At 34.8% G+C, this 14,091-nt stretch overlaps 1 protein-coding gene across 2 annotated transcripts; it reads right to left on the bottom strand.

The window, feature by feature from the left end:
- Positions 1-7,186: 7,186 nt before the first annotated feature.
- LOC131635913 (transcription factor E2FA-like) lies at positions 7,187-13,221 on the bottom strand. Of its 2 annotated transcripts, none has more exons than XM_058906550.1 (14): positions 12,800-13,221; positions 11,732-11,924; positions 11,528-11,581; positions 11,323-11,408; positions 11,144-11,232; positions 10,969-11,023; positions 9,574-9,626; positions 9,431-9,481; positions 9,270-9,318; positions 9,078-9,146; positions 8,905-8,981; positions 8,238-8,469; positions 7,955-8,021; positions 7,187-7,846 (listed from the first exon to the last, which is right to left on the bottom strand). In XM_058906550.1, exons 1-14 carry the CDS (start codon positions 13,007-13,009, stop codon positions 7,722-7,724), a joined length of 1,410 nt encoding a protein of 469 aa, XP_058762533.1. In that variant the 5' UTR covers positions 13,010-13,221; the 3' UTR covers positions 7,187-7,721. The 2 variants fall into 2 exon arrangements, with proteins under 2 accessions (XP_058762533.1, XP_058762534.1); XM_058906551.1 differs by having other exon boundaries at positions 9,078-9,143.
- Positions 13,222-14,091: the final 870 nt, after the last annotated feature.

The following is a 14,091-nucleotide window of genomic DNA, read 5'->3' as shown; positions in this document are numbered from 1 at the left end:
TTCCATCCCTAAAAAATACTTAAGTTGTCCTAAGTCCTTAACTTCAAATTCCTTTGCCAAGAGTCCCTTTAAATGATCAATTTGATCATAATCATTTCCTGTAATAACAATATCATCAACATAAACAATAAACAAAGCTACCTTTCCTTCCATAGAGTGTTTAACAAACATAGTGTGATCTGATTGGCATTGGTTGAACCCGTCTTTCTTGGCAACTCGAGTCAATCTATCAAACCACGCCCTTGGAGACTGCTTGAGGCCATAATGGGATTTTCAGAGCCTGCACATCATATTTGCGGTGCTGGATGATTCAAGTCCAGGAGGAATCTGCATATACACTTCCTCTTCTAGGTCACCATTTAAGAAGGCATTCTTGATGTCTAGTTGATGGAGTGGTCAATCTAAATTTGCATCCAAAGAGAGAATAACTCTAACGGAGTTTAGTTTTGCCACCGGTGCAAAAGTCTCTTCATAATCTACTCCATATGATTGACTACATCCCTTTGCTACAAGTCGAGCTTTGTACCGATTTACACTCCCATCTGCATTATACTTCATGGAGAATATCCATTTGCATCCTACCGGCTTCTTCCCTGCAGGTAGGCTTGTGATCTCCCAAGTGCCATTCTTAATTAAGGCCTGAACCTCTTCCGTTACGGCTGCTGCCCATTCAGAATTTTGGAGTGCCTCATGGATGTTGCTTGGAATATGTGTATTGTCAAGAGCTGTTACAAAACTCTTGTAACTTTGGGACAATTTTCCATAAGATACAAATCTTTCAATGGGATGTTTGGTACAGGATCTTACATTTTTTCTCAAAGCAATAGGAATATCAATATCATCAACACTCACAGAGTTAGGAGCAGTATTACCTGAGGGAACGCCATTTTCTAGAGTCTTGGAGGTTTCTTGGTTATGCCTTGGAGCTGTGCAGGACTCTATTCCCTTCTTGCTCTTCCTGGGGTACACTTTCATGTTGTTTCCTGGTGCCATTTCTATTGTAGGGGTTGTACTGCAATTTCTTCTACATTTTCTGACGTAGTTTCTTCTGGTCCACATGTAGGTTCTGCAGTTTCTGTTGCATTTTTATTTGGTTCAGGTGTAGGTTTTGATGCCTCTGTAGTGAGATTGGGTTCAGTTAGCTCAAGTTCCAAAAGTTGGGATTCTACCACTTCAATTGGATAGGTGTTCTCCCCCTGAATGCCAACTTTGGGGTAATATGGCTGATTCTCAAAAAAGGTTACATCCATGGTGTGGTAGAATTTTTTGTTTTGAGGTGAATAACATTTGTATCCCTTTTGGTGAGGAGAGTAGCCGAGGAATATGCATTTAATGGATTTTGGGTCAAGTTTACTGCGTTGGGGATTAAGATTATGGACAAAGGTTGTGCATCCAAATATTTTCAAAGGAATAGATGTAAGGATACGATTGGTTGGGTATAAGGTTTGGAGAGTGGAGTAGGGCATATGAAAGTTAAGGATCCGGGAAGGCATTCTGTTTATTAGATAGGTTGTAGAGAGGACAGCTTCTCTCCAAAACTGGTTAGGTACATTTGTAGCTAGCATGAGAGATCGGGTTACTTCTAGGAGGTGTCTATTCTTTCTCTCGGCAACCCCGTTCTGCTGAGGTTTGGTGTATTATTCCATGTTGCGTAAAGTATGAGCTTAGTGCAGAATTATAGTACTCACGACCATTATCACTCCTAAACACTCTAATTTTGCTTTGAAATTGTGTTTGCACCATGGTATGGAAACATTCAAATATCCTACCAACTTCCGATTTTTCTTTCATAAGGTAGACCCAAGTGATCCGTGTGTGGTCATCAATAAAGGTGACAAACCATCTTGATCCAGTAACATTTCTGATCCGCGATGGTCCCCATACATCACTATGAATAACATAAAAAGGTTGGGAAGGTTTATAGGGTTGAAGTGGGTGGGGGCTGCGTGTATGTTTGGACAATTGACAAATTTCACATTGAAACAACTTCTGATTTTTATTGAATAGTTTAGGAAGCATTTTTTCCAAGTACATAAAATTTGGGTGGCCTAGTCTGTAGTGCCACAGCATTGCAGAATTTTCACTACATGCATAAACTACAGTGTAAGAGGTTGCCTCGGATTCTGGTTTAGATGCTTCAGCATGAAGGATATAGAGTCCAACATATTCTTTAGCATTGTCAATCGTCCTCCCAACTCCAAAATCTGAAATTCACACAGGTTAGAAAAGAATTTAGTGATATACTTCAAATCCTTTGTAAGTTTACTGATGGACAGCAAGTTACAATCAAGTTTAGGCACATACAGTACTGATCTAAGAGTAATATTTTGAGAAATAATGATTGAACCCTTACCCATGACCTTAGAAAGGGTACCATCAGCAATTCGAACAGTCGAATTATTTTAACATGGAGAATAGCTATCAAAGACAGTCAAATCTCCAGTCATGTGATCAGATGCTCCTGAGTCAATAATCCATGGTTTTTGTTTTCCCCTACTAGTGTTTAGAGCATGCAAAAAATTACCTTTTTGTGCCACAGTAGTTGTACCAATTGTTTGTTGAAGCATTTTTTGTAAGGCTTCCATTTGCTCCTTATTGAATGGTGATGAGTGAGAATTTACCTCAGCTGTGTTCCCTCTGCTGTCCTGGTTTTTGGTCCATTTTAGCTCTGATGGCTTTCCATGAATGTTCTAGCATGTGTCCTTGGTATGACCCGATTTCTTGCAGTGGTCACACCAAGGGCGAGTTTTCTTTTCGAAAGATCGCTGATCTCCCCTTGCTGCCATTGCAGATCCTTCTATAGATGGGGCTGCACTGGATTTTCCAAGCATCACTTTTCTCCTGCTCTCCTCTCTTCGTATTTCCGAGAATGCTTCTTGAATTTTTGGAAGAGGTTTGGTTCCAAGGATTCTCCCACGAACTTCATCAAGTTCTGTGTTCAAACCTAATAGAAATTTGTAGACTCTATCTTTCTCCACCAATTCTTTGTACTTCTTTTTATCCTCTGTGCAGCTCCGTTCAACTTCATCATATACATCCAGTTGCTGTCAGTGACGATTGAGAGTATTAAAATACTTTGTGACTGAGCGGTCATCTTGGTGCAAGTCATGGAGTATGCTCTTAATTTCAAAAATTACAGATGTATTGTCGACATTAGAGTAGGTTTCCTTTACGGCATCCCACATCTCTTTGGCAGTGTCATACATAGTACAATAAATTTTCTCCAATTTCATTTGTCATGGTGTTTAGCAGCCATGACATTACTAGACTGCTTTCTAGTTGCCATTTTTCAGGGTTGGAATCCCCCTTTTTTGGACACTTGGAGTCTCCTGTGATATAACCTTCCTTCCCTTTTCCTTGAAGGTAGATTTTGACTGAGCGCACCCATTGATTGTAATTTTGGCCATTCAATTTGTGACCAATGATGGGAAGAGCATGTCCTTCAGCCAAACTGTTGGCTGAATTTTCTGCTTTAGTACCTCCCATGGGTGGTGCTCAAGGCTTAGGGATGGTTCAGATCTTGTGCTCTTATACCATATAGAAATGTGTTGTATATTTCATTGATATTTGAACTGTTACATTGTGAGGAATATATAGAATACAGTACACTAATAAGTTAATAAACAGAGAAATAATTTCCTATAATTGCTGCTACCTAAATAAGGAAATGACAATAATAGATAATAAATCTATTTACATCACTGTTTTGTAACAGCTTGACAAATCAAAATCAAATGATTATGATTTGATATGTGCTAATCTTCAACACTAATTGTAAGAATATCTCTCTACTAGTTCACTAGGGCTATGTTTGGGAGTTTGGAGGGTAGGGGAGGGGAAGGCTTCCAAAAATAAAATTTTAAAAAAATATAGGAAAATATTTGACATTTTTTGAAAAAATGATTTTGTTTAGAATGGTAAAAGAGTCATTATCATTAATAAATTTTTAATTTTCAAAATACTATAACAACCTAAAACATATTTGGAAAATTTATATAAACCCTTCAAAACCCTTCTACAATACAATTTTTGAATTCCCCCATTTTATGGGGTTTTTGGTGTTATGAATAAACTCAAACCCTCTAAAACCCTCCTACCCAAAATCTTTTTACCTTTTTCACCCAATTCTTCCTATTTTTCAAAGCCCTCCCCTCCCTTCCCCTCCAAACTCCCAAACATAGCCTAAAAGGACCTTGATCACCATGGTCTTCTACCTGCAACTCACTCACTTGGTGTAGTAAAACCTTCATCAATTGGTATTGGTGTTTCAGGAATGATTTCGTCCTCAGTGGTAATCAGAGGTGGGGTATGGTTGTCTTCAATGTATGTCATAATAGAATCATCTTTATGGGTGTGAGATTCTTCTTGATCTACAAGAACCCAGGCATATATGATCCTTGGTAGCATCATCGAGTGAAAGATGTGTTCCAATCCCATTAGCTATCTCAAATAATATTTTTGGTCTACAATCTATTAGGGAAGATTCATAATGTGAATCCAAAGTTGCATATGAGTTTGGCGTTGGATTTGCTTGTTGAAGTCAGGAGTCTACTTGGATACCTTAAACTCTTGGTTTCAGGTTTCAAGATCCAACAAATCATGCTATGTGCTAGTCCTCAACTGTAACAAATCGAAACTCATAGAACTCCATATCAAGTAAAATTATCTTCCATTGCCTTAGAGGTTTCCATAGGGCGGACAGTTTTGTACTGATATAACATGTAAGAAAGATCACTGAATTTGGTCCCTTGATCTCCGGGGCCTTTAGTTTGTTAAAATAGTTTGAATCGATAAAAATTTCCTGACCCCAGTCGTCTTTATTTCTTAGGAAAATGGTCCTCAATTTGGTAAGCAAACGCCCCAATAAAAGTCTAGAAATTTTGGTGGTGGTTTGTAGGAAGAAAATTTCTTCACCCACCTCCTAACCTTCTTGCCCACCCCCGGTGAATTTACCACACTACCCCTTGTTTCGGAAGTTCATTTCCGAAAAGGTACTTTTTTTGTTAAAAAAGGTGTTTTCGGAAATGAACTTCCGAAAACGTGTTTTTTTTAATATAAAATATTGATTTCGGAGATGCATCTCCGAAATAAAGTTACATTTTCAGAAAATGTGGTGTTTCGGAAGTTCATCTCCGAACTCACCCCCCATGATGGATTTCGGAAATGAACCTCCGAAATATTCCAAGACCAAATTGGTCTTGGAATGTTTCGGATATACACTTCCGAAATAATTAATAATTATTAAAAAAATTAAAATCAAGGTGAATCAATACAATTAATAGGTATAAAATCAAGGTGAATCAATAAAATGAAGGTGAATCAATAAAATCAAGGTGAATCAAAACATCCTAAACTATTTGAAAGTTAAAAATTATTTTACTAACTTATATAAATCAAAAACATTTTAATTCCATAAGTAAATTTTGAATTATATAGAATTAAATATAAAATTTATTCATTAAATAAAATAAAGACAAAATCTTTTTTTAATTTTTTTAAACTAAATAAAAAATTATCTCATTTTTAATTATGAATCAGAATAGAAATATATTAATATATAATAATAATTATTAATTTTGTAAGTGAAATATATAAATATATAATACATAAATATATAATAATTAATATATAAATATATAAATATATAATAATTATTATAAATTAAAACACTCATTTTTTTAATTTTTATAATTATTATATAAATATATAAATATATTTATAATTAATATATAATAATTATTATATAAATATATAAATATATAATAATTTTTATAAATATATAATAATTATTATAAATATTATATAAATATATAAATTAAAAAACTCATTTTTTTAATTTTTTTGTAAATACATAATGATTATTATAAATATATAAATAAAAAATTATAACTCATTTTGTAAGTGAAATTATTTTAATTTTTTTAATTAAAATAATTTTAAATTTTAAAATATGAATCAGAATAAAAATATATAATAATTATTATTCATAACTAATAAATTATATCAAAATATATGATTATTATTATTTATTACTCATAAATTATATCAAATTTATAATATATAAATTAATTCAATCCTAAAATTAATTTTTGGAATTATTAAATTTTTTTTTGTTTTTTCGGAGATGCATCTCCGAATTAATCAAAATCCCAATTTTTGGGATTTTTTCGGAAATGCACTTCCGAAGTCTGAAAAAATTTAGAAAAAAAAATATTTCGGAAATACATTTTCGAAGTAGGGGTAAAATGGGATTTTCGCTGGGGATGACCCCCATAGGGTGGTGGGTAAAGAAAAAATCTTGTAGGAATATATCTCCTAGTAGATCGAGATTGCAAACAAAGGGAGTGCAGTGCCAGAGTGGTTGTGTCTTTTGAGTATGAAGGGAAGGATGGGTGGCATATTTTGGCTTCTAGTCCTTTCTATATTGCTTACTACTATCAAATAGTCTATGTGTAAGAGTAAGAAGGTCGAGATTTAATATAGCTAAGAAGAATCTTCAATTAAGGTTGAGTGAGGAGGGCTATTATTTGCCGGTTGGTCCTTTGCTCGGCAATTTCTCATGTCACACCCTGTTAATGGATCAACTTCGGGTTGTACGACTCTAGGAAGCTATTTGTTATGTGTAATCTAGATGTCTCTCTCCCCTCCTAATGAGATTGTGCTGGCATTGATGTGTAAGGTGTTGCTTTGCTCTTACCAAACTAGTATGAAAGTCTCCTTTATGTTCAATCGATGAAGAGAAGACTTGCGGTTTGCTAGTAGTTATACAATGATTATGCGCCTCCAACTTAGTAAATTTATTTTTGAGTTTGAGTGGTTGATGATTTTAACCAAATTCTGATAATGCCTCTAATTTCAACACCATATAAGCATACTATAGACATTTAGTCTTCTTTTTCTAATACTCTGGTGACAAGTCAATAGAAATGTGTGTCCTTTATCAAAAGTAGCTCCTAGACTATCTAGCCCAGATACTAGTACTTTACTATATGATATTTCAACATGTATCCACCATTTACTAACCAATGAAAGACTTCATTTTGCTAGCTTCAATACCTACAATAACACTCATTAACAGAATGGTTCCATCCTCCGATTTTTTAGAAACTATCAGAAGCTCCAACATGTTTAAGCATTCAAGCAATAGACATCTCAAAGATAGAAAAAAAATTGGAGCAATTTGGGATGATAAATGACATAATTTTATCAGCAGACACTGAAATGTTTACAATCAGCATAAATAATAATTGAATAATAAAGGCTGTGCTGTCCTAACAATATCCAGTGCACCCTTACAGTTGTTTGCAGTCAACATCTGCATAGCAGCTTCTCATTTTCAAGAAGGAAAAAAGGGGCCCCGCAATGCCTCATTTCAAATATGGCTAATAACATGTCCAGACACTAATACTGATCAGTGAGTCTACCTACCTTGCATTTGATGCATTACCAACATTTTCTGTAATAATACTCTTTGCAACTTCCCTAATTTCCAAGCTAAACTCTCAACGAGCTTAGTATGTCTACTATTAACTAGTTTGTGCCCAAGAGAGGGCCTGTGATTTACTTGAAGAGTAGTAAGAACTCTCAGCTTAACACTCAACAGCTTTGACAGCATCCTCAACAGTCACAAGGCTAGACATTACTCTATTGAAGTAGCTTCCCCCTCAATACAGAAGATAATGACCATACTTTCTAACATAGTGATAGTAAGCAAATCAAAATCACCTCTGATTAGGGTTAGCTACAGTCGGTGGTGCTTCTACAAGTCCAGGTGATGGAGTTTGTGGCCTCGAGATCATTTCAAAGTCAGGATGAAGCATGTCCACTCCACTCCAATCAACATTAGCTGTTATGCTGGAGTTAAGGAATCGTACATATTAATTCAAATAAGACATATGACACATGAAGAAAAAGGAGAAAGGATCAAAGAAAGGCATGAAAACAAAAAGGATACAATCTGTTCTCCACATATCTGTTATGCTAACTTCAGCATCTGATAGAAGCCAATAATCAGCATCATTCTGCAAAAATTACCAAAATTATTAGCAACAAATGCAGTAACACTGCATTTTTCAAGGAATCACTCTTAACCCGTCATTAAATGCCAAGTTTGAAAAAACAATTGCGGGACCACATCAGAAGAACGTAATCAATAGGAAGGATTTACACAAGTGCAGCCCATAATCCCAGTATGAAGAGCAAGGGGAAACCCCAAACCTTGATTATGATATACTTACATCAGCATCTGAAGGGACAATCTTCATCATACCCCCAGCAAACTCTTGGGAAACATTTAGTTCAGAGTATGTCTGGGAAGAGAGAAGAGCTTGAGGTTCAAGTCCGTTACCACTGCATTCAGCAGGAACCATTTCCGTCACTTGTTGCTCATTAGACCCTGAACTTGAAGCAAGAGGTAAGCTCACGGGGGGCTCAGCACCATTAATCTCTTCAAATTTCTCCTCAAATTGACTGAAAACAGTTCAAAAATTGCAAAAAACTTAAATGGAGAATGCATTATCAAAATGATATACTACAAAACTAGCAAAATGTATAACCATGGGAAAATACTAAATATCACATGAAATACAATGTAATACTCTAGTTTCTAGATAGGCAACATAAGAGATAAAAATAGATATATAAATAAAGGGAATTGCTAATGTACTCCCTCTTAAAAATTAAAATGAGTACACTAGCAACCTACACCTTTTCTTGCACTTATCCTTAAAAACATGTAATATTATATTATATTACCATTATACCCACTATTTTAAATTGTTTTCAAGTAGAAATAGGTATGTTTTTGTCCAAATGAAAAAGGATTAGATTGCCAATGTACTCTTAACTTTAAGTGGGAGTACATTAGCAATCCCCATAAATAAATAATAGCCAAGGTAACTATACCTGATAAGGTAGACATCGATGGGACCCATTGTGCTCCTAAGAATGATTCTATATCTCCTCTGTAGATAGTCAACGGCCTAATGCATATGGCAGCAATAATTTTCCATCATGTATCAGAAATACTAGTTTTACAAAGATCAAGAACCATTCATCAGTTGATTCCCTAAACTTACTTCCTCAGGATCAGGGACTTCCAAGGTGGTTCCATGTGGAGCTTTGATTGCTATCAAAGTTTCATTCTGCTACAAGAAATGCACAAATATTAAAATAAAGAGAAACCTCGATAACAACATGAAAGGAGAACCAACAATGTTCACAATAACAATGGAAAAGGATGGAATGCAATTTAAAAACAAAGAACTCACCTGGAAGCAAGGTAGGCCCTTAATATCTTCCTCGGTCACAAAAAGGAACCTAAAAGTAATTGAAAATAGGTTAAGTTTATCATGTCGCAATAACAGAATATGTTTCCTTCTGGAAGGGAGGACAAAGGAAAAATGAATCTAAGAACTGAATGGGAGATTACTTCTGGTTATTTTCATCTTCACTCAAACTTCTCAGCCTTTCTTGCATCTCCCTGTTAATAAAATTATAGCTAGAAAGCATTAGCCAACAATAGTATAGAAACAGTAAATTTCTTCCTTTAGTAATGCAAATTAACCATTTGACCTTATTTGATCATCTAGACTCTGTTCTTCCAAAGAAAGTTTTTCAACTTCTGACTGCAAAACAAAGCCACAAGGCAGCAAATAATTAACAATATGTTGCAACATAACTACTAAGTCAAAGCCACAAAACTGGCAACATAATTAACAATATTTCATGACATGTTATGCTGCTAAAGCACTAAGTCATTCTGATTGATATAAAACGTATGCCCACCGTTGTCTCTAACAACTTGATATACAATATCTGACAAGTAGAACTACTAGCAAAATATCAAACCTAATTTCAAATCTCTACCCTTTATTAACATGAGAAAACATAAAAATGAAACATTATCCTTATTGCAACATAACATATTGACACTGTCCACATTCTTCTGTCATGTTGGACATGAGGGTTATGAACACCCAACTTAATTGGTGACACGAAACTTCTGTGTCCAATGATTTTGTGTATATGTGAGGCAGCTGATGCTTGGTTGAGACAAAAGCAGTAGATATTGCTCTTGTCTGCATATGCTCACAGATGAAAGGACAATCTATCTGTGGAGGACTTTTAGTTGTTTTTTATAATCATCGAAAGGGGGTGTAGGAATAGAAAAGGGAGAGTGTGGCCCATCACTGGACTTCCAAAAGTGCAATATTGAAAACTGTATATTTAAAATGTTTAATATTGTTAACCAAAAAATTGCCCCCTTCTTGATAAAGACCACTAAAACTTTCTTATCATCCCTCTTCATTTCTTCTTGCAACATCCTTTTTCTACATTTCTCCTTTGCCAATGAGTTTACGAGATTCTAACCGGAAAACACAAGGTCTTGGCCGAAAATTTCCAGTTCATAGCAGGAAAAGAGCAAGTTCTGGACAACGTGGATGGGCCTGTGCACACAAACCATTTCTGCAGCTGTGGTTGAGCAATTCTGGTGTGAAATGTGGCCGCAAGTGTTGCACCTGGTTTACACTGCATCAGCATTTAGTGTAAGGAGTTTGCATCAGAATGTGTCTGTTGTCACTATATCACAAGTTGCTGAGTTGTAGAGTATTCTACAACTCTTCGTTAAAACAGAAAAGTCTTGAGCCTTGGTGAGCTAGGGACGGTTATTCCATTACAGTTTCAGATACAGCTTTTCTCTCATATGGTGTTTCTAGGGCCACTAAGTCAAATATCTGCCCATGTCACAGCAGATTGATGCTATCCTTCATTACTAATCCTTTCTAATATCGAAAGCATCAACCATGACAAACATAGAACATGACCAACAAGAGTATGGAGCCAGTAAATGTTATGCGAAGCAAATAGACATTTTGGATGTAAACAAATATCCATGAGCCATGTCTTCTATAACAATTAGTTCCTTGTTTCAATAGATCTGAAGAAAACAACATCTACATCACTTACCTTAAGCATAGAGATATCCCCATCCATACTACCAGGCGTAGAAGATTCAATTCCTCTGCATGGCAAAAGATTTGATATAAGAATTTTGTTTTAACAGATACATCTAAACTTTAAGCTAAAAAATAGAGAAGATGTATATATTGGAAAAATTACAAAAGAGTGTATTATATCTTACTTCCAATGTATTCTGTTCTTGAGATTCTTTTCAATGAGACCAATGCCTTCCAAAACATTAGTTATGTCATATATCCTCCTCTTTTGCACCTATAATAGAGGAGAATTTAAGTACATACAGAACACAGAAAGAAAGAGTAACAGATATTTTGGCCCTAATCTGTTGTATAAAAAAAGGACCTCCAAAGTTTCTGCTGCTTTATTCAGGTCAAGAATTCCATCCTCAGCACGCTTGATCAAATTGATGAACTTTTTTGTCAAGAGACCTGTGAATTTTTGGTACACTTTTGTCATGTTTAATCTCGTAGAAATAACCACAGTAATCGTACACATCAGAAAGGTGAAATGTGAAGAGCATGTTGATTAAAATTGCTTCCAAAATTACCTAAGGAACTGTCATAACGACAGCTACCAGCAGGAGTAAGAGGGGAAGGGGAACCTGCATGTCATCAGAAACTGTAAGTTTGGGCACAACAAGGAAGAAGCAAATTAGAATTACATCATAAGCTGTTTTCAAGAAGTAAAATCTTTTCAAACGGGGGAATAGTGAACTTAAACCAAATGGAAAATAATGGGGGAAATTTCTGACCAGCATTTGAGATAGGTGTTGGAGGACATGATCTGCCTTCTTTGGAAACCCTTGACTTGTTTGTCCTTCCATCTTTTGCGGACAATGGAGTTTTAAAGGGGCTACTACTGGTTACATGGGTGTATCCAGGGCTGTTAGTCCACTTTTGTGATTCTCCTTCACTTTCATTCATTCCATTCTTCCGCTTTATGACCTGGCACCACCACCATGTTCATAAACAAAAAGAGATGACCGAAGATACATGCATAAATTCTTATATAGGTGGAATTGAGGTGATATAATGCAATCAACCAAACAAAAGTAGCAATTCACCATTTGATATAAATACAATTACAAGTCTATAACACTATGCAATTCAATTTCATCTTATTAAGCCATGAATGAAAAAAATTGTTAAGTAAGCATTACCATGCCACTCAGACTTAATGAACTATACGTAGCAAAAAAAAATATCAGCTATCGAGTTTAAACATGTGTTCAAGAGCTCTATAGCACCGACACCTCTAAAAAAAGAGTGTGTCAGTGTAAGTGTCAGTGTCCGAAATCAACATGGACACTTATTATTACATTTAATTTATTCATTTTTTCAAATTAGTCTGGTGTCGACGTGTCAGTATCGGTGCCGTGTTTCCAATGTTTGTGCTTCATAGTTCAAGAGCAAGACTGCAAATGAACATACCAATGTACAATAACCTTATACACTAAAAGTGTTTTTGACACATTTTTGCAAAGAATTGACATACTAGAGAAAGTTCAAAGCCATATAAAAGACCTCTAATCTTGATAAACCAAATTGAGTTTGGATCCGGTGTTGGCTGGGAAGTTTCTCCGACTTTTCCACGTGAAATTAATAAAAAAATCAACTGAATACCAAATCAAAATTTCACTCCGATAAACCAAAATCAAAACCACAAGAGCACGAATCCAACTAATTCCAGAAAAGGAAAAAATAATCGCAAAACAAACATCACAAACACACAGCAAGAGAAAATTATCGTAGATACAAAATAAACAAACACAATTATGAAGCAAAACCTAACAACAGAAAGACTAAAACAAACAACTCACCGGAGATCTGATAACAACCGCTTCCGTCACGTGATCGGCGACTTTCCGAGAATCAACGGCGGCAAAACTGTGATACTCATCCATCGGTGCAAATGGCGGCTTCGTCGAGACAAACGCCAGATGACGCTTCAACGGCGGCCTACTCGGTGCTCCGTTAGCCTCCCTCGGCATCGGCGAGCCACGGTCAGAAGCTCCAGCGCCACCGGACATTGACCGGTTTGGGAGGGAAATCGGAATTGGAGTGGAAGTTAGAGGGAAATGGGGAACGATCGGAGGGAAGTAGGGTTTTAGAGAGAGAAAGTGAGGTTTAGAGTTTAGAGAGAGAAAGTGAGGGAGAGAAAGAGTTTAGGGCGTAGAGAAGGCGAAAGCAGAAAACGAGGGAAGAGGGAGGGAATTTTGTTTCGGATAGATGTGGAGGGAACTACTACGTGAGAAAAAAGACGAAATAAAAAACAAAATATAATAACTATTTTGTTTCTTATTGCAAATTTACAATTACAACAATATCTGCATTTTCTTTTTTTGGATGATTATTACTAATTATTAATCTATTATTGTAAAACTGTCTCCAAATTTTCTTTCCTTTATTACTTTAAATACTACTGTCTTTTTAATTTTAAATTTATTACTTAGAAATTAGAAATAATTCTAATAGATTCGTGGCGTGCACACGGTATGGTATTCATAAATTCATAAATTATTTTTAATTTTAACAATTTAGTGAGTAGTATATGAAAGATATTTTTTTTAAAATTATTTTTAATTTTCGCTATCTATATGATAAATAATTTCATATAAATTATCTTAATATTATGAATGTATTATTTAGTATAAAAAATAATTAATAGTAATATATTTGTGGAGTGCACTACACAGTAATGTATTCAGAAATAATGTTTAATGTTTAATTATTTATTTATTAGTATACTATAGATATTTTCTTCAAAAAATATTTTTAATTTTTGCTATTTAATTATTATATGACGATAGATAATTTTATATAAATTATTACGAATTTATAATTATAATAATAATAATAATGAGACTCTAAGAGTACGAGTAAGTTATCAAGACTTACTCCACATCTTGATTATTAATTCTACTGGCAAAAAATAATAAGTAATTAAATGTGAGGAAAGAAAATTAATATTCATTAATTTTAATCTTTAAATTGAAAAGAATTAATGGTTAAGATGTGGAGTAAGTCTTAATAGCTTATTCTTGGAGTAAGAATATCTCTCTTCTATAAAAATATTAGTTTTTCTTTTTTTTGATAAATATTAACAATTAAT

This window comes from Vicia villosa, unplaced genomic scaffold, assembly GCF_029867415.1.
Source record: "Vicia villosa cultivar HV-30 ecotype Madison, WI unplaced genomic scaffold, Vvil1.0 ctg.001593F_1_1, whole genome shotgun sequence".
Classification (NCBI taxonomy): Eukaryota; Viridiplantae; Streptophyta; class Magnoliopsida; order Fabales; family Fabaceae; genus Vicia; species Vicia villosa.
Note: the sequence above shows the minus strand (reverse complement) of the source record. Positions and strands in the feature narration are given on the sequence as shown.